The sequence below is a fragment of the Erythrolamprus reginae genome, chromosome 1, assembly GCF_031021105.1.
Source record: "Erythrolamprus reginae isolate rEryReg1 chromosome 1, rEryReg1.hap1, whole genome shotgun sequence".
In the NCBI taxonomy this organism is placed as follows: domain Eukaryota; kingdom Metazoa; phylum Chordata; class Lepidosauria; order Squamata; family Dipsadidae; genus Erythrolamprus; species Erythrolamprus reginae.
In genome coordinates, this window is record NC_091950.1 from 369,757,133 (window position 1) to 369,779,003 (window position 21,871).

General features: G+C 37.8%; 1 protein-coding gene across 2 annotated transcripts in view; it reads right to left on the bottom strand.

Annotated features, from left to right (window-relative positions):
- THADA (THADA armadillo repeat containing) overlaps positions 1-21,871 on the bottom strand; it is a 114,792-nt gene that overhangs the window by 14,865 nt on the left and 78,056 nt on the right. For both annotated transcript variants that reach the window (XM_070734533.1, XM_070734532.1), the window contains 5 exons: positions 11,746-11,861; positions 10,113-10,198; positions 2,144-2,559; positions 1,772-1,893; positions 553-625 (listed from right to left, as the gene is read on the bottom strand). In XM_070734533.1, the coding sequence (XP_070590634.1) occupies positions 553-625; positions 1,772-1,893; positions 2,144-2,559; positions 10,113-10,198; positions 11,746-11,861 (813 nt within the window). The remainder of the gene's footprint in view (positions 1-552; positions 626-1,771; positions 1,894-2,143; positions 2,560-10,112; positions 10,199-11,745; positions 11,862-21,871) is intronic.

Genomic DNA, 21,871 nt, shown 5'->3' on the forward strand with positions numbered 1-21,871 from the left:
GGCATGTTGCAGGTCCTGCCAATCACAAAATTTAATCTGGCAGGAACCAGAAAGAAAGTCTTTTGTGCCCCGGCAGCCATCCCACAGAAAATCATCCCACCCATACACACACACACACACACACACACACACACACACACACACCCCAAATCACCACAATGGCCAATAATAATATTCAGCCTTTCCAATTGCATAGATTAAAAAAAAGATTCTATGCAAAAAATCCAAAACCACTTTAGGATCCATAAAAAAATAAATCATGTGAGCAATTAAAAATTAAATTGTAAAAGATAAAAGCGAAGACAAACTACTTTCTAACGTTTTGTGAAAATTTACATTAGAATAATCCAGAAACCTTCCTCATTGTATGTTTCTGTGTGTGAGGATTGAATTCCTAATATCAGGCTATTTATACATGAATCAATTAAATTAAATGCTTCAAAAAACAAATATAATGTTTAAAGATTCTACAGAAAGTAATTTTGTATTTATTATGATTGTTTTTAAATCATACTAAAACTGAACAAGAGTTTGGTAAATAATTCTCCTTACCTCTTGCCAGTTTTGTATAAGATGTACGAGCAACTCCGAGGCAAATTTAAGGGATATGCTTTGAATTTCAATGCTGTAAAAATAAATGTTAACATTGATATACCAAATAAAATATTTAATAAGAACAGTGTCACAATCAACAGGCAACCTGGATAAAAATACAGTAGTTCCTGCTAATTTGCTTTAAAAACCTTATCTATTAAATATCTCCAAATATTTAAACCACAACTACCACCAAAAGGCCATAAAATCAGATGCAGTTACATCATCATCATCATCATCATCATCATCATCATCATCATACTTAGATTTGTATGCCGCCCCTCTCTGAAGACTCGGGGCGGCTCACAACAATAACAGCAATGTAACAAATCTAATACATTAAAAGAAATCTAAAACCCATTATTTAAAAACCATACAACACACTCATATCATACATAAATAATATAACCCAGGGGCTAAGCTTCCCCATGCCTGACGACATAGGTGGGTCTTTAATAGCTTACAAAAGGCAAGGAGGGTGGGGGCAGTTCTAATCTCATGGGAGAGTTGGTTCTAGAGGGCCGTGGCCGCCACAGAGAAAGCTCTGCCCCTGGGGCCCGGCAGATGGCATTGTTTTGTCGACAGGACTCGGAGAAGGCCAACTCTGTAGGACTTAATCAGTCGCTGGGATTCGTGCGGCAGAAGGCGGTTCCGAAGGTATTCTGGTCCGACGCCATGAAGGACTTTAAAGGTCATTACCAACACTTTGAATTGTGACCGGAAACTAATCGGCAACCAGTGCAGGCTGCGGAGTGTTGACGAAACGTGAGCAAATCTAGGAAGGCTCATGATAGCTCTCGCAGCCGCATTCTACACGATCTGAAGTTTCAGAACACTTTTAAAAGGTAGCCCCATGTAGAGAGAGTTGAACCTCGGGGTGATGAGGGCATGAGTGACTGTGAGCAGTGACTCCCTGTCCAAATAGGGCCGCAACTGGTGCACCAGGAGAACCTGGGCAAAGACCCTCCTCTAATATGATGTCTTACTTAAAAATTGAGATGGCTTATAATTGTAATTCCAGGCCCAATCATCATTTTAAACGAAAAACTACCTGTATAAGATTACTGTACATTAAATTTTGAAATAATGTTTTCTCTTTCTATAAGTTCATTTTCATTAGGCAGTCTGCAACCAGTAAATATAGATTAACCAAACACAAAAAGACAAGACAGTATACCTGCCAGAAGTATTTGCAATATTCATAATCCAATGCAAGAACTCTCTTGGATTCATCTTTATAGCATCTTCCATCTTTGCAAGCACATTTCTCAGGTCCATTTTATACAGAGCCTCTAATATCTGTTACAGAGGGAAGAAATAGCTACAGGAAATACTGTTCTGAGCCTAAATGGAATATATAACTAGAATTTAATTTGAGGGACAGAAAAGGAGAATGGCTTATTATGTTCATTAAAAAAACCTTCCCCTTTACAACCCTCTAGTCCCTACTCAGGCATAGATCAGCACAAAATTTAATTTAATTTTAAATTCTTATTTTATTATATGTAATTTATTTGCACTAAAGAAAAAGAAAAAAATAGGGTGTCACCTTGCAAAAACATTCAGGATGCTTTTCCTTAACAGCTATCTTAATAAGTGTGTCCTCCAAGCCAGTCAGTAGATTCAACAGAACGTTTCCTTTTTCTTCCATCACATGTTTTGTATTTACTTGATTCAACCATAGAAGGATTGTTTCTAAGACCAATAAACGTATTTCACAAAAGTCTGAATGTAGCAGGTATTCAACTGACAAACCTGGTTTCATTGTATTATTTTTAATAAGTAAATTCCTGTTTGCAAATCTAGGTTCTGCCATCACTGAACACATAGAAATGAAGAGTCTGGTGATGCTCTGGAGAAACTGAGCAAGTCCCGGGGCTGTAGGAGAATGCTTGATACCCGTTGCTAGTTCAGAATCCAAGATAACAGTGCTAATTTCTCCCCAAAATGTGTTCACGTCTGTTTCTGAAATGAAATGAGATAGGATGGTAGAATGAGAAAGGATATGGAGAACTTCAGGTATGGTTACCACAATAAAAGCATGCCCAACCTAGACACATATAAATCATGATCAAAGGAAAGTAACACATCAAATAAATTTAGCCAATGAAATGATTGTGAGCCATAGTTGGTGTATTCATTGTTCCCATCAGAACACATCCACCATTGTAAGAAAAGGAAAAGGTTGCTATATCATTGGCTGTACACAAATAGCAACTGATAATCTTTAGTTCAGTGTCCTGAATGAGCAGGCATCTGAAAAGTCCTACATCTTCTGGCCAGTTGCCAAGAAATTTATGAAAGCCAGGATGTTGTAATGCTCAAGGTACCACATTAATTGTGAGAATACCCAGATTCTCGTCCACCTTTAGTCTCAGAATCTTATTGGATGACTTTAGATAAGTCATCTTAGCCAAGTCTCCTTGCACCTCGATATCAAGAAGACTCAGAATCTGTCCACCTCCACCATCTATGTCAGCAGTGAAGAGCTAGTAAAGACAAGCTTCTTCCGTTACTTAGGATCCCATCTATAAAGTAATGGCAGCAGTAATAAATGTACAAGAGTGACTGCAACATAGCTGATGCAGGAAATCATTGGAATGCTTTGCAATAGGCATACAATATACCAATTCACATAAGATCAAAAGTATATAAACAGTATACCTTTTTTTTTCAAAAGAAAATCCATTGAGGTTGAATAAGAATGCCAGCAATCTTTGTTATCAAAAATTAAGAACTATTATTCTTAATTTATATTCTAGAGTACTTGGAAGAAGATTTGATACTAGACAAAAATATTTGTGCCTCGTTATTTTTACTTGTGTTAACATTTTCTGTGGAAAAAAATACTTCGATCTGAGACCATGTTTTTTATCTATTATCTTTTCTCCTTCAATGAAACAGATACATTTTTGAAATTAAAAACAAGCCATTTAGTATCACTCCAGTCTAGACAGATAAACTATTTTTCACATCCACTGCAACAGATATCTGATCTTTGCACTTCTGATGGGATTCTGATATTTCTAGTAAGCAAATCACAACATGGAAACCAGCAAAGGTGTCCAATAATATATGCTTACTAATATATGCTGGTATGTTCTCAACCTCCCATAACTTGAGCTCCATCAATTAGTTTCTAAGAACCCAGGTCATACCTTGGAAAATGGTTCTTTCCCAAGGTAGGGGAAAAGAGAGAAGATAAATACTCTCTCTCTCACACACACACACACACACACACACACACACACACCAATAAAGGAAAATATTTCTGACACACACACACACTCACAAAATATATTTGTAACTCAGGATTGAATTGATGGGTCCTTGGTGCTCTCTAAGCTTAGTTGTTTCCTTGCAGAAATGTCATTGCTCAAACTAGGTAATCTGCTTACCTGTCTAAATAAATCTGCCCATTTTTATTTTTATTTATTTTTATTTTTATTTATTAGATTTGTATGCCGTCCCTCTCCGAAGACTCGGAGCGGCACACAACAAGAAACAATACAAATCCAATGATTAAAACAAATTTAAAACCCTTAATATAAAAAACAATCATACATAAAGCGGAAACGGCCCAGGGGAATCAATTTCCCCATGCCTGAAGACAGAAGTGAGTTTTGAGGAGTTTGCAAAAGGCAAGGAGGGAGGGGGGCAGTCCTAATCTATGGGGGGGGAGTTGATTCCAGAGGGTCGAGGCTGCCACAGAGAAGGCTCTTCCCCTGGGTCCTGTCAGACGACGTCGAAGGGACCCAGAGAAGGCCAACTCTGTGGGACCTAACCGGTCGTTGGGATTCGTGCGACAGAAGGTGGTCCTGGAGATATTCTGGTCCGATGCCATAACCAACACTTTGAATTGTGACCAAAAACTGATCGGCAACCAATGCAGACTGCGGAGTGTTGGTGTGACATGGGCAGACCTAGGGAAGCCTATGATTGCTCTCGCAGCTGCATTCTGCACGACCTGAAGTTTCTGAACACTCTTCAAAGGTAGTCCCATATAGAGAGCATTACAGTAGTCGAGCCTCGAGGTGATTAGGGCATGAGCAACTGTGAGCAGTGAGTCCCGGTCCAAGTAGGGCCACAACTGTTGCACCAGGCGAACCTGAGCAAATGCCCCCTTCACCACAACTGAAAGATGGTTCTCTAATGTAAGCTGTGGATCAAGGAGGACATCCAAGTTCCGGACCCTCTCTGAGAGGTCAATAATTCCCCCCCCTGAGGGTAATGGATGGACAGATGGAATTGTCCTTGGGAGGCAAGACCCACAGCCACTCCGTCTTATCGGGGTTGAGTTTTAGTCTGTTGACACCCATCCAGACCCCAACAGCCTCCAGGCACCGGCACATCCCTTCCACTGCTTCATTGACTGGACATAGTGTGGAGATGTACAGCTGGGTATCATCAGCGTACTGATGATACCTCAGCCCATGCCCCTGGATGATCTCGCCCAGCGGTTTCATGTAGATATTAAATAGCAAGGGGGCGAGGACCGACCCCTGAGGCACCCCACAAGGGAGAAACCTAGAGGTCGACCTCTGACCCCCCCACTAACATAATACCAGAAAATAGTAGCTAATATTAAATAGTATTTTATGTTGGTTCTTAAGCCAAAATCTCTTAGAGGTTTCTAGACTATACTATGAGACCCTCTGAACAATGTAATAGGAAAAATAAAGAATTGATTAAAGATTTAAGAAGCCCTTTCCAATTACAAATCACTTTTTAAAAAATCTGAATTTTTAAGACTCATGATGTACAACTGGTTCATTTACACCTAAACTTCCAACTGTGCATAAATTAAGAATCAAATGCTGACACCAACTGGAAATTATCACAGCCCTAAAGATGCAAGTTGCCAAAATGAATAGCATATACTCCTAAATAGGCCAATTAAGTCCAAAGTGCTTGCAGTATAAGAACACCCTGGTAGTAGTAGCAGCAAAATGTATCAACATCGCTGACGCACTATTAAAATGGACAGAAAACTTTGAACTTGATAGAACCACTGACTATTCTCAGAGACAAAATACAATAAATCAGAAGAAGTTAAGCAGCCCCACAGGATTTGCTGTATTTTCACATAGAAATGAAGATAGCTATAAATAGATGAAATATATATCACTGTCATTCTTTTTTATAGTGGACAAGAGTATGTGGGCTCTTGAATAAAATATTCCCCATATGTTTTTCCACATCTTTTCTTTGGTGCCAAAAGGCTAGAGGGATTTAAGCATGACATCAGACAACACGAAACTCCCATTAAAGATGGAGCTGCAAGACATTCAATTTCCTTTAAAAAGGATCCAAGCCAAAGAAATTCCAGACACTGAAAGATGGCAAACGAGATAGGTGCTACCTCCTCAGCTAATGGGACAACTATATAATTTTCATACTTCAGAACTGCTGAGATGAGGAATGTATGGGGACATCTGTCTACCACAACTCCTCCTATCTCGTCTTCCTCCTTTCCTAATTTTCAAAACTATCTGGAAGCCATAACTATATAGAATGTATTAAGGTCTATATGTACTATAACTTTTATTGTATTTTTCGTCAGACGTTAAAAGAACACTAGCTCCAAACTAATTTGGGACAATCACTTATCCAGAGTTTCCTGAAAACTATTTTTCCATCTTTGTACTTATTAGTGCTATTTGGGAAAATATGGCTACTCTTTTCTCTTCTGGTGGGTTTAAACTTCTTTGAAAAAGGGGCATTTTGATCTCAGGAAAAAAGGCATAGAGACTTGGTTTAACAACTTCCTGCCACACCGTTATTTCAGCTTAAGTTACATTCCTTTTAAAACTCGAAAGTAAAGAGACCCAAACTTCTGAATTTGGTCCCTGTTCAAGTCCTAAAACAGTATTATACATTTAGATATTTTCTGAGAAATGGAAATGTGTGCAGTTGTGTACAAAGTTTCTTTGTAAATAGGATACAGAAAAGGATTGCATAAGGTGGAGCTTAGAAAATAAAGCTTTACAACAAGCTTTAGATATGACAAACATTTGGATGCGTTAGCTTTGCTCCTCTATTCAAAAAACTTTTTTTAAAAACTAGATATTTAGAATAGACCTGTGTTCCATAATTTTGTTAAATTTAATCACAGATCACATAATGTCAATATTTTTATAATCTTTTTAGGCAACTTTTAAATAGATTTAACTGGGCCAAGCAAAGAAGCGAAGCCCTGTCCGTGGGATGCAGGCAGCACATGAAACCACACACCCTTTTGTCGGTGAAAAAACCTCTCTCCATGGAACCGGTCCCTGATACCTATACAAGGTTGGGTGCCACTGGCCTAAAACATATTAGGGGTTAAGATAAAAATATTTATTATGGTTGACAGAAAATATCATTACAAGCTATGCATTTTAATTAAACTATACACACACACACACATTATGTGTCTGTATACACACACACATACTTTCATTAAAATACATAGCTTAAATATTACAATAAATATTATACATATATTTTTGTGTATGTAAATATGTATGTATATACAGGTACAGGACTTACCCACAGTTCATTTAGTGACTGTTCAAAGTTACAACAGTTCTGAGAAAAGTGAGTTATGACATCTTTTCTACAGCATCTCCATGGTCACATGATCACAATTTAGATGCTTGGTAACTGACTCAAGTGTCTTAAGGTCATGTGATGACCTTTTGTATACTTCTGATAAGCAAAGTCAATGGGGAAGCCAGATTCACTTAACAACTTCCAGCATGCTACTAACTTAACAACTGCAGTTGTTTAACTATGGCAAGACATTATTAACAAATGTCTCACTTAGCAACAGAAATTTTGGGCTCAATTGTGATCATAAGTTGAGGATTACCTGAGTGTGTGTGTGTGTTTATTTCTAAAAGGATTATAAACTGTGACTTTACATAACCACCTCTGAACACTACTTATGGGCATCATGCTTACTACTGGGATACTTGATGAAGACAATGCATCTGGAAACATTTGAAAATTGAGTATTTCAAAAGACATTATAGGGGATTTGGCTGGCTGGCTAATAAATGCAGTTAACACTCACACAAATATAACATAGATATGTTTAATGTATTGAATATTGCTAAATATTAGTTAATATTCATTATTTTAAAATTGTCACGATGAATATTGACAGCCCCAGAGACATTCAGAGACATTCAGAGTTATTCAGTAATTAAATAGTTAACAGTGTGTGTTTTATTAGCTCCTCCTATTATGATGTAAAATCCTGCCACATCATTAATGCATCACACCCGTCCCCTCCAGATTCTCCATTTTATATTGTTAATCCTTTGTTAGCTGCCATGATGTAAAGACGCATTTTATATGCCCCCTACGGCATTCTTTATTTTTCTACTTTTATAATAAAAAGAAACTTTGTTTGAAAGCAGATTCTTTCTTCAATCCATCGACCGCCAGAAATGATTTATTATAGTCCACGCGGGCTGTAATTTATTGCCTATTTCTGACAAAAATGACTATTCTTTATTGGTTAAAAACTGAAAATCACTGGACAATCACATAACTCTTATTCGATTCCACAAGAATCTGTGGGTTATTTCTATTGTTTTGGTTTATTCAATCTTCCTTGATCTAGATATTAAGACTGAGGGGTGAAATTCAGTAATTATAGTCATAATTTTGTTTACAGTGGAAACAGAATTCTACTATCCATTTAAGAGGTATTTGATGTAAAAGACAGACTCAAAGCATGACAGAGGAGGAACAGCACACTGAACATAGCATTTTGATAGCATTTATCTTCTAACACACAAACCCAGAAAATGTTTAATGCTATAAAGCCCTACATGGCACCGGGCCAGATTACTTGCAAGTTGCAGGATCGCCTTCTGCCGTATGAGTCTCAGAGATCAGTCAGGTCCCGCAGAGTTGGCCTTCTCCTGGTCCCATCAACTAGACAATGTCACTTGGCGGGGCCTGGGGAACAGCCTTCTCTGTGGGGGCTCCGGCCCTCTGGAATCAGCTCCCCCCCAGAGATTTGCACCGTCCCCACCCTCCTCGCCTTCCGCAAGAGTCTGAAAACTCATCTATGCCACCAGGCTTGGGGCAATTAGACCTTAGCCCCTGGCCAATGAATGTTATTTATGGTTGTAGTTTGAGTGGGTATGATTTATTTTTAATATAATTGGGGATTTTAGTTTTAAATAAATTGGCTTTAGGCTACTGTATTGTATTGTTTTCTTTTTATATGTTGTAAGCTGCCCTGAGTCCTCGGAGAGAGGCATCATATCCAATAAACAAACAAACAAGGGAAGCGAATACATTTTCAAATCATGCTCTGTTTTCATAACACACATTGAAGTAATCTTTTAAAACATTTTTAAAATATATCAGGCATTACACTAACAGAAAAAAATATATACAAATGATGCTCCTTCTATTGATAAAATTAAAGTAATGTCCAATTAGAGATATCACATTGGCTGGGACCATTTTGATAGAACTACAGTCTACCATTACCCAAACTGTCTCCCTAGCTACCCACAGCTGCATCTTAAGAAAATATGAGCCAGCGAGTTCTCTTCATCACTTTAATTGCGGACACTGCTATTTGTTAATGGATACATTATTAAACTATATAGTCAGTATAATACTGCTTCAGGTTTTGCGCAATAACAATTATTTTTGCATTTCTTGAGTAGCATTTAGTGTTATATACTGTGCCTTTCCGTAACCAGCTCTGCATGCTATTCATGGACAGCATACTTGCCATTGGAAACTGCAATGTAGTTATAATCACAAGATTCCAAACTGGCCTAAATTTAATCATGTCACAAAATTTTAGTACTGAAGTCAAAAATTCAGCAATAGCCAATGATAAGAAAGATACAAATGCAAGGGAGTCTTATCCTGGAAAAAACAATACGTTAGCTTATGGGCTATCTAGGAATATTATAACTACTGCATTTTTGGGAGTATAGCTCTCCCCTGCCCTTTAAAAGAGGCTGAAAATTTGGATGCATCTTATATTTATTTATTTATTCAATTTTTATGCGGCCCTTCTCCTTAGACTCAGGGCGGCTTACAATATGTTAGCAATAGCACTTTTTAACAGAGCTAGGCTATTGCCCCCACAATCCGGGTCCTCATTTTACCCACCTCGGAAGGATGGAAGGCTGAGTCAACCTTGAGCCGGTGATGAGATTTGAACCGCTGACCTTCAGATCTACAAGTCAGCTTCAGTGGCCTGCAGTACAGCACTCTACCTGCTGCGCCACCCCGGCTCGTTATATTCTGAATGTAGCTTTTTTTGAAGCTTTTTTCAGCCATAAGGAGGATCATTCTTCCGTGCTTTGCCTGCTCCAACTCTCAGCTGTGTTTTAGAAGCTTTTTTTCCCAGCCCTAACGAGAGGCACTAGTGAGTGAAGCAATCCTCATGCTTTGCCTGCTTTTCCCATTGCTTCTCTCTCCAAAGATCAGCTGTGCTTTAAAAGCTGTTTTTAATCCCCAAGCAGGAAATTGATGCATTACGTTAACCTTACCTTTAATTTTTGCCTTCCCCACATAATTATTCAACAGAACAAGGACATCAAGATACGCTGCTCTAGTCACCAGACAAGGATTTTGCCTAGAAACAAAGTCAATAGCAAAATTTAAATGACTTACATTTTAACATTTTATTTTTTTTTCTACTTGCTTTATTCTGTCCTGTCTGGCCTAGTGCTGAATGTTTAAACCTGTGAAGTAGGCATTCCTTTTATATGTGGCACAGAACAGAACAGAATAACAGGTTTGGAAGGGACCTTCGAGATCTTCTAGTCCAACCCACAGTTTATATACAAGAATATACATTTTTGTAATGATTTTTCAAAAACTATCAGCTTTTGTTCATTTTTATTGTCTTAAGTATACAAGAAAATGTTGATTTAGTTCTTGGAAATATATAGAGTCTGACTAATGTTTATGTTTAAATTTTAATTTATGAAGCAAATTTTCTCTTGGAAGGATTTAGGCTTCAAATACCTTGGGATTAAATACATATATATTTTGTCTACACAGCTGGTATTACTGCTAGTTTTATTCCTCAGAGAAAGTGGTCTCTGTTATTGATAAAAATAGACTTTTTAAAAAAGAGTTCTTTCCAGAGAAAAATATATTTGGACTAAAAATAGGTGCCAGATTTGAAAAAGATTGAAATGTGCTGCTCTAATTTACTGCGTTGAGCTAAAGCATCAATGATTTATATTCTAAGTGATGGTTTTCCTCTTATTAAAATAAAAGACCAATAATCCCAGTGTAATTCCACATAACTGGCAATAGAGAGTGACTCATTTATCACAAATTTTAATTGTCTCACCAAGAGGCTACAGATTTCTTGGTACAAGATCCAGTACAGGCAACCACTAAGAAGATTTATTTATTTTTTATTTATTCATTATACTTAAAAACCACTCATCTTCCTCATAGAGATACTCTAGGCAGTGTACAAGTACAATATTAAAACATAAAACTTGTATATAAAATTTATATAAGAGATAAAGATCATTACAATTTAACATTCAAAGTTAATTAAAAGCCTGGGTGAGGGCCTTCAGGTTATATTCATCCATGAGTCCCCTAGTAATATGCCAGAACTAGGACATTTCTGAAAGTCAGAATGACAGGGATCCACTACACCTTGGGGGAGTGGAGAATGTTCCAAAAGGTAAGAGCAACAGCAGAGAAGACTCTTTTCCTGGACCTCAGTAGTTGGAATTTAACTAATCATACCCTTCCTGCCTGACTGGATGGTATGGACTGATGTTATGGTATGAAGCTTGTTCTATAGGTAACCATGCCGTGTAGGGCTTTAAAAATCATAACCAGCACCTTGAATTAGACCTTGAAGCAAACAGGCAGCCAATGCAGCTCACGTAGCAGAGGTATTACATGCATCATTCCTTGGATACCTAAGATTGCTCATGTGACCACATTCTATACCAGCTGAAGCTTCCTAGTACTTCTCAAGGGTAGCCCCATTGCAATAATCCAAACAGGAGATGACACATTGCCACGTTATTAGCAATTATGTGGAACCCTCATTTTATTACTATTTGTCTGACTGTGCATTTCATATTTGCTTTTATTTTTATTGAGCTGTGACTATAAATATACTGTATTCCATTTTTTACTTACCTATTTGCCAACCATAACTTGCCACATACATTAGTGATAATGTTGCTCAAACTCTGATGAAAATCTGAATTAGCCCTCTGTTTAGATTCCAAATAAGACTGTAGCAAATGAAGGACCTATATTAAAAAGAAAAAGAAGTTGCAAACTACTGTTGGAATATTTTTCAAACATCTCCCCTGAAATTGGGTTTTGCTAAAAAAAAACAAAAAAAAAAAACCCACACACACTTTAGTGAAAAGAATTTAGCCACTTGGCTGTATTCTATAGTACTGTATTTGTCACTAAATGAATTCTTTTTCATCATCATTGAAGCATTACAACATATCCATAACAAGGTAAAGAAGGAAAACCCTATATTATATTATATTATATTATATTATATTATACTATATTATACCTATATTATATCAGAGAGTCAGCATGCATGTATAGTTTATGTAAGTTAGCGATCTTCGGAAACATTTTATAACATTATTTGTTATCTCAAACGATCCATTTGTTAAACTACTGAAGTTTGCAGATGATGCAACAATGATTGGACTCATTTGAGACAATGATAAATCCGCATACAGATGGGAGGTTGAACAACTAACCTTGTGGTGCGAACAGAACAATCTAGCACTGAACACACTCAAAACCGTAGAAATGGTGGTAGACTTTAGGAGAAACCCTTCCATCCTCCCACCTCTCACAATACTAGACAACACAGTATCAACAGTAGAGACCTATAAATTTCTAGGTTCTATCATATCTCAAGACCTAAAATGGTCACCTAACATCAAAAACATCATCAAAAAAGCACAACAAAGAATGTTCTTTCTGCGCTAACTCAGGAAGCTCAAACTGCCCAAGGAGCTGCTGATACAGTTCTACAGAGGAATCATTGAGTCTGTCATCTGCACCTCTATAAACTGTCTGGTTTGGTTCTACAACCAAACAAGACCGACACAGACTTCAGAGGATAATCAGAACTGAAGAAAAAACAATTGCTGCTAATCTGCCTTCCATTGAGGACCTGTATACTTCACAAGTCAAAAAGAGGGCAGTGAAAATATTTGCTGACCCCTCGCATCCTGGACATAAACTGTTTCAAATTCTACCCTCAAAACGTTGCTACAGAGCATTGCACACCAAGACAACTAGACACAAGAACAGTTTTTTCCCCGAACGCCATCACTCTACTAAACAAATAATTCCCTCAACATTGTCAAACTTTTTACTAAGTCTGCACTTCTATTTCTACTAGTTTTTTCTCATCATTCCTATCATCCATTTCCTCCCACTTAGTACTGTATGATTGTAACTTGCTGTTTGTATCATAAGATTCTTATTAATATTGTTTCTTCACTGCTTATTTGACCCCTATCATTATGTGTATTTTCTTTTATGTACACTGAGATAAATTCCTTGTGTGTCCAATCACACCTGGCCAATAAAGAATTCTATTCTATTCTATTCTACTGTATATGCACTGTAATATTTCTAATTACTATACCTTTTTTTACAATGGAAATAATAGAGAAGTAGTATACAGACATAACTGATCTCTTTTATGATTGTCACTTAAATCTCATGCTTGGTATGCATGTGCGTAACTAAATAAAAAATACAAGTGCATTCAATTAAGCATATGAGACATCTTTTTTTTTACCATCTTCTCTATGTTCAGTATGCGACAAATCTACATATGTGCTTAAAGGAATAAAATATCTTAGTACAAAAGAAAATATTTGTCCTCTCTATATTAAAAGTCAGCAATGTTAATAATTTTCAACGCATGTGAGCATAGAGTAAGAATGAAAGTTATCTGCTTGCGTCCACAGATTTTTTTTAAAAGCCTAAGCATATATTTGATTTTGGTAATCCTGAGTTATAATACTATACACTGGTTAGAGGGAGAATTGCAGAAATCACATCCAAGATAAGAGCTTAAAAGTATAGTTTTTATTGTAAAACTTCTGTCTCTCCGTGGCTGCACTATTTCAAACTGATTTATTCACTTTTATTTTTTAATATTTAGATTATATGGCTATATGTCACAAGTACAAGATTCAAAGTTCATTCCAAAGTTATAAAACATAAGATTCCACACATAATTAAAAATCTCATAAACTTTCTTTATAATGCAACTGAACATTCAACAGAAATGTTTCCTAGACACTTAAAAAAAAAAGAAGAAATGCCAATTTGTTGGATGGGTAAGATTCATGTTTTCTCCGTATACTTGGAAAAAGAGCAAATATATTTTCCTGAATTATAGTAAGCTACGATTTGGTTTTTAAAACAATGATCTTGTCTTACTGTTACACCATCTAGACTGCATCATCATCTTCCAAAAAAACAGAAAAGGCCACTTTTAAAATTTGGATTTTCTCATGAAAGGTTGAAAATTTTAAATGGCTAAATGATGATGATGTTCATCTATCATGTTCAAAGAGGACCTTGACGTCTAATGGTTTGTGGGCTGTACATGATGTGTCTGCAAGTGGCTGGTGAGGCCCATAGTTCCCTCTAAGCTGAGCAGTGAGCAATCGCTCACTTAAAAATCATCATCAACTCAGAGTTTTCCAAACCTGCCCAGAAGCTGAGAGGGAAAGAGTGAGAGGGAAGGAGAGAGAGAAGAAGAGAGGAAGAGAGAGAAACAGATAGAAAAAAGAGAGGAAGGAAAAGAGAAAGAAAAAGAATGGGAGTAAGGAAGAGAGAAAGAAAATCAAAATCTAGTTTGAAACTAGCTCAACTATTTAAGTGGCATTTTGATATTGATAGAGTTGCCCTATTATGAGCTCACTGTTATAGACACACAGTACAGTATTTTATTTTGAAATTCTCTGAGGCAAAACAGGGTGGGTTTTTTATTTGTTTGTTTGTTTGTTTGTTTATTCACTTATTTATTTATTTATTTATTTAATATTTCTGTGCCGCCCAGTCCCGAAGGGACTGCCGCTCAGACACTATACTTTTCCGCCCCCCCCCCCAAAAAAAAAAATTAGAGGGAACACTGGTGAGGCCTACATGGGCCCAAAATGTTCTGCCACATGTTGGGTAGATATGTGTGGACACCATCACCATTGTCACAGCATTTGCAGCTCTGGCCTTGCGGAGTGCTCGCTTCTCTTCTACTTTAAATGTTCTTCTGGCCTCAGATGTCTGGCAGCCTTGGTGGATCAGCATGTGCCATGTTGGTCGATCTTGTGCCACGGTTTCCTAGCAGGTGGTGTTGATATCGAGGGACTTGAAAGAGGCCTTCAACGTGTCTTTGTATCGCTTCCTTCCCCCCCCCCCCCTGTGATCATTTTCCTTTAGACAGCTCACCACAGAGGACCTGTTTAGGGATGCGATGGTCTGGCATCCTACTAACATGGCCTGCCCAGCATGTCAGGGCTTTCATCAGCAGGGTGGGAATTGATGGCAGGCCTGTTCTGGAGAGGATCTCAGTGTCAGACACCTTATCCTGCCACCGGATCCTCAGAATTCTACGGAGGCAGGTCATGTGGAATTGGTTCAATTGCCTAACATGTCTCCTGTATACAGTCCAGGTCTCACTGGCATACAACAGGGTAGTTAGCACATAAAACAGAATCACACATTAATGGAGTTTTCAATAACAACCACCCTTTTCTGGGGCTTCAGGGGAAGAGATGGCAAAATGAAGACAGATCTGCTAAAAGCTGACTTTGATCCTTTAAGGAGGCAGTAGCATCTGAGGAAAGCCAGAAAGTGAATCTTCTCTCTTGCAGCACCTCCCCTCTGAATTATCACTGGCCCCATGTACATCAGCTCCCCAGTTTGGCCGTGTTCAAAAGAGCTCTGAAAACTTGGGTCTTAGGTTCAAGTGGGTGGCTGGATGTTTGTGACTATCTTAATGGTTGTTTTGTTTAGAGATTTGGGGTGCTTTGCTTTAATAGTATTTTTTTTTTTATTGCATGTGCCCAACATTATTGCAGAGTTGGGTGACTGTATTTCTATAATAAATAAATGCACACACATTTGGGTAAAAAAAAAAGCTACACTGATTTTACATTTGCTAAACAAGATTTTCTATATTTATATAAGAAGAAGTATCCATAACAAACTATTTCAAAATGTATATGAGAGATAACTAACAAAACTGTATTGGAATATAAGCACAAAGCCAAGTCTAAGTATATTAAGGAAATGAAATATTTACTTTTAAAAAGGTATTGATATTTTACTGCCCTTATCACCATAAGGAAGGCCTTAATACAGATAGTCTTCCACTTAAAACAGTTCATTTAGTGTCGGTTCAAAGTTACGCCAATGAGAAAAGTAATTTATGACTATTTTTCACACTTATGACTGTTGCAGTGTTCCCATGGTCACAAGATCAAAATTCTTAGTTTGATCAGACATTTGGCAACTAACTCAGATTTATAATGGCACCAACATCCTGGGGTCACAATAATCACCTTGTGTGATTTTTCTGACAAGCAAAGTCAATTGGGAAGCCAGATTCACCTAACAACTGTTCTGCCGGCGTGTCTCAACTGCCCGTAATTACACGGTAATTAGTTCAGGAAGACACACACCACACGATAAAAGGAAAACCCAAAAGTTTTTATAAACAGAAAAACAGAAACAGCTCCCTTTTTAAATGTCAAAGGGATTTTCTGGTACACACAAGGCACAGGTTAAATGAAGTCCAATTGCTCACCCAGTAACTGGGAAATTGAATCCAATTCTAAAGTCCACAGAGTCCACACACACAATCATGAACAGCAAAAACCACAATCTTGATGAAACAATGAATCAGATAAACTGCCATGAGGCTAAAACACCAGGCTACACTTTTATCTGTAGCACTAATTACAGCAGCCCCACCCAACCACAGGTGGCCTCATTTTCTCTTGTAATAATCCTTCAGTTGTTGTCTCCTATGCATCACTCTACACGTGCATGGATGTGTCATTAATTCTTGTTCAGAATCCAGGGATGATACAGATGACTGATCTCCTCCTGGGCTTTCTGCCAAACTCCCCTCTTCCCTGTCACTCACGCTTCCTTGGTCAGAGGAGACTTCGTCGGCAGATTCTACTGGGAGCTAAATAGGCCTGCGGCATGTGGATGTCTCCCCCCACATCTATCTCCACATTCCTTGGGGCAGGAGCTGGACCAGAGCTAACCACAACAACTACTATGTTACTAACTTAACAAGTGGAGTGATATTGTTACAGGGAATCCACAAAGGTTTGAAGAAATGTTATGATTTAAATACTGAGTTAAATCTTGGGGGTCCATAGCCACAAAATGTATTTAAAGGAGGTCTATGGTAAAGAAAAGGTTGAGAACCATTAGTCTCTCCTTTCATTTCCCACAGCTCCTTCACAAATCACAGGGAATGATGGGATCCATCAGAGAAGTTGAATGAGCAGAAATCTGATCCAAATCTTTGTCTATCCTCCTATCCCAAGCAGCAACTAACACTTCAGTTACAATTTACGACATATAAAAACTGACCTTTCCATAAAGCAGACAACAGTACATAATGTTCCACTACACTTGTGAAACTTCTGCTTACATGTCATTAACTTGTGTGCTACCATAGAGTCAAATATAAATATTCAAATTTTTAACTTAAAGATTGAAGCAATTCTCTTCAGCTCAGTGATTGCTGAAAAAATGGTGAATAAACTAAGATCACTCTACTGTCTGTTACACAATTTCAATACAAAAATTTAACACTCTGAAAAATCCCATGCGCTTTAGCAACTGGAATGGATAAAAAATAAGTTGTAAATAAAATTTATTTTGAATCCAGGCAGACTGATAGTACTATGTAATATATTTTTCTAACAAAATCCCAATAGTTGCATTTGGCTCATGTTCAGGATCTCATCAAATGTGGAATTTGATGTAAACATGAAACATTTCTATAAATAAATGGAATACCTCCTTGAACTGGCTAAAGGATTTGACAGACTTTTGCCTAATTTGACGGACTTTTGTTAAGCATTTCATATCTGATGCGTACTGAATTGATCATTCTGTTGTTCCTCACTTCTAGGAACAGCATGAACAATCTCACCAGATTTTTATTGATGGTCCATCTGGAAATAATCCTTGTACCAAAGTTTACAGTCTGAACAAATAATTAGTTAATGCCAGTTCTTCTGCAGTTATTTATTAATGCATTTCTTTTCAAATTATAAACTTAGTAGAGAGAAAGCCTCTCATGAAACTCAAACCCTGGGAAACAAATGAGCCACATAATAACATTTACTATAACTCATCAGATTTTTACCATATGGATATGAACAAGTCTATTTATAAATTTTATTTCCCATCAGGCTAAGCATGTCAGCTTGTAATAACATATTAATGTTAATGTTTTCCAATCATTTTCACAGTGGCCTTTAAACTGCAAATGCCTCGGCCAAGGTAAATCTAAGGGCAAACTGAAGGCTAACTACATAATCAAAACGAGCCTTAATGAGTATTGTGCTAACATGGTGAAATAATATGAGGGTTAACTGTAGTATGTAACAGTTTGTTTTAAAATTTCCACAGCATTTTTATTACATTTTCAAAACTACCTGAAAATCAAGAAATCTCAACATAGGTGACTTACATTCCCCATTTGATAAGTGGCCCATATACAGTGATCTCTCGGTTAGCGCGGGGGTTACGTTCCAAGACCTCCCGCGCTAACCGATTTCCGCGTTATACTGGATGCGGAAGTAAAAACCACCATCTGCGCATGTGCGCCATTTTTTTCATGGCCGCACATGCGCAGATGGTGGAGTTTGCGTGTGGGCGGCGGGGAAGACCAAGGGAAAGTTCCTTCAGTCGCCCAACATCTGATCTGCTCCGCAGCGCGGAAGCAGCGAGGAGCCGAAGATGGGGTAAAGGCAAAGGGGAAACCCCATCTTCGGCTCCTCGCTGCTGCCGCGCTGCGGAGCGGATCAGGTGTTGGGCGGCTGAAGGAACCTTCCCTTGGTCTTCCCGCCGCCCAGGCAAAGGGGAATCCCCAAGATCGCTTGCCGCTTGCCGCTTTGCAGCTTGGAGCCTTGCTTCGCCTCCTTCGCTGCAATAGGCAAGCGGCAAGCGATCTTGAGAAAGAGAGAGAAAGGAGGGCGACTTGCCAGTCCACGCCCCCCTGGATGAACAGCCTCGCATGGCCCCAGCGCCGGGCTCCGCTGTTGCCTCCGCCCCCATTCGGCTCTGCAGCTGAGAGGCCTTCCCGGCAGAGCCCTCCCCAACAGCTCCCGCCGCCAGCGCAAAAAAGAAAAGAAAAAAAAATCCCCAAAAGAGGCAGGCACAAAGCGGGGGCACAAGGGGAGCTGCCCGGCAGAGGTTGCTTTTTTTCTTCTCGTGGGCAAGTGGAGGGGGGGGGGGGGAGAAGGGAGGAAGAGAGTGTGAGAGAGGAAGAAAGAGAGAGAGAAATGATAGAAAAAAGGGGAGAAAAAAGAGAAATGAGAAAATGATTGAAGCATAGTGACAGGAAAGAAAGAGAAAGAGACAGAGAAGTGACTCTTGGTGATGACGTATGACGTCATCGGGTGGGAAAAACCGTGGTATAGCAAAAAAAAACGCGGACTTATTTTTTAATTAATATTTTTTGAAAAACCGCGTTGCAGCGTTTCGCGCTAATCGAGAACGCGCAAATCGAGAGATCACTGTACTGCATGCATCTAATACAAAACAGAAAGGGTGGGGGAGAGCTTCCAAGGTTTTCAGCTTGAAAAAGGACTAAAGCCAAGATTCCTTTTAAAAAATGTTATTATTAATTGTTTCTTGTTCTTCATCATTTTTCTAAAACTAGGTTAAGCATTTCTATTTAGGAAAGAAAAGGAATTTAGCTGCACAGTAGCATTTAATCTCTTCTTATAGGCACAGGTCCATGTAGGATGCCATCCTTGTAGGTTTTGTGATACTGCTGCCACTTGTATATACCCACGTTAGGTTGCTATCTTATAAAGATGGCCAGGTGATGTGTGCATCACTTGGCCATCTTTATAAGATGCACAAATAGCCAAAATATCAATTTATTAGCTTTACAGTAGCGCACCCAAAAAACAAACAGCAGAGACTTATGGGATGAAAAACATCCTAGGACATAACCATGACATTGTTTATTCACCATCAGTTTGATTTATTCATAAAATGGATGATTCATTGATATTTTCTGTGCAGTAGCTGCTTAAATATTAATGACTTAGAGTACCTGAAAACATACAATTTACCTCCCCGATGATACAAGACTGCATGTAAAAATTTAACAGCAGACAATAAAAGGATACATCGCCATAATTTTTATGTTTTCCTTTCCGCTTAACATTAGTACTCTTTTTTTCCCCAGCTTCAAAGGAAAGTTTATCTTGATCAATAAAACTGAACTATAAAAAAAGAGCAGCTGCAAGGAAGGTGCAATGAAAAATATTTAATGATAGTGGTTTTTCTGCTTTGATCTCTAGACATTATAACTTTTATTCACAATATCAGCATTTATAAATCAGCTATGAAGAAGTACAAGTCAAATATTTTGCCAAGTTAAATAACAAAAATACATGATTAGCACTATTGTTATTTCAAAAGGCCAAAGAAGGTAACTGAAAATTGTGTAGTAACACAACTTATTAGTTGAAATACATATAATTATGGGGGAAATGTCTACAGAAGATGCAGCCAGATATTTTAAGATACTGATCAGTCTTCATATATAATTGGCTATTTTTGCATGTCACCTTTAAAAATTGTTTTACTTGAAACATAATTTCCTATCAACAGGATAGTGAAGGAAATAAATTATTGTGGTTTGATTTTTTCATACTTTTAGTTGTTAATTTTTTCAAAAGCAGCTATAATCCTGGTTCTGACCCATTATTTACACTGGGCCCTTTCAGTGTCCAAGTGCAGCTCTTGGTCCTCCAAACTACAGACCCCAAACTAAGTTGTAATAATAACTTTATACATTTAAGTTGACTAAAACCCATCTATTTTATTCCATGTCCTCACATATTAAATTGCTTATGAGAACCATTCCTTACTATCATGGGAAAAATAATCCATATGAACAAACATATACCATAAAATGCTGCTGTTTTCCAAAGCTACTGCCAAAAAATTGAAAGCAAAATTTCAAAAGATAGGAAAATGCAGGAAAAGAGAATGGGAGTCTAAGCATATGGAGCCAAGAAGGAATAATCATATACTGTAATACAAATAAAATCTAGTTTTAACTCCATCATAATTACAAGGAAAAACCCTACCATTAATATGCGTTCCATCCTATCTCCAATTATATAAGCCTCTATACACTTTGCTATCATACTTCATGCAACTCAACAATGTAGAGCAAAGCAATATTTTCAGAGTGTCTGAAATGATTCAGAATATATATCTTCAAGAAACTTATATACCACCTCATAATGCTTTACAACTCTCTCTAAGCATTTTACAGGATCAGCATATTGCCCCCAACAATCTGGCTCCCATTTTACTGACCTCGGAAGGATGGAAGACCGGATAAACCTTGACTCAGGATCAATCAGAATCAAACTTCAAGATGTGGACAGAGTTAGCCTTCTAGGGGTTGCTGAAATACAGATCCCAATCTCCCACCCAATTGGCCATGCTGGTTTGGGGTACTAGGGATTACTCTTCAGAAAAAAATAAAAGCTGAGATTTCCCTTATTCTTGACTTAGCAAAAGATGCAACAAAACCAACTCATGAAATGACTCATAAATCTTTGATGTGTGCTATAGTTAACTTTTCTTAAAAGTAAACACTTTGGTATAAAACACATGCACCTAAAATGAGATATTTGCTTGTTAAGTTATAGTTCATGCATATTTATTTAAAAATTGATATAAATGTAAAAGTAACAATAGTAAAGGAGTAAAACGATGAAAATTAACAGTGCAAGTACAATAATGTGAAATTTAAAAGATGTACGAAGGGGGCGCAGGAAGTGCAGGGGGGAAGTAGAGTCAAGTAGTTAGCCTAACAGTGACCTTCATGATTAAGTGCTTTCCTGCTTTGTTTGAGAATGATCACGAATGATCTCTGGAATTTTTTGCAAATTCAATTATTGAAATAAAGTACAGTGGTACCTCAAGATACGAACACCTCGTCTTACGAACAACCCGAGATACGAACCCGGGGTTC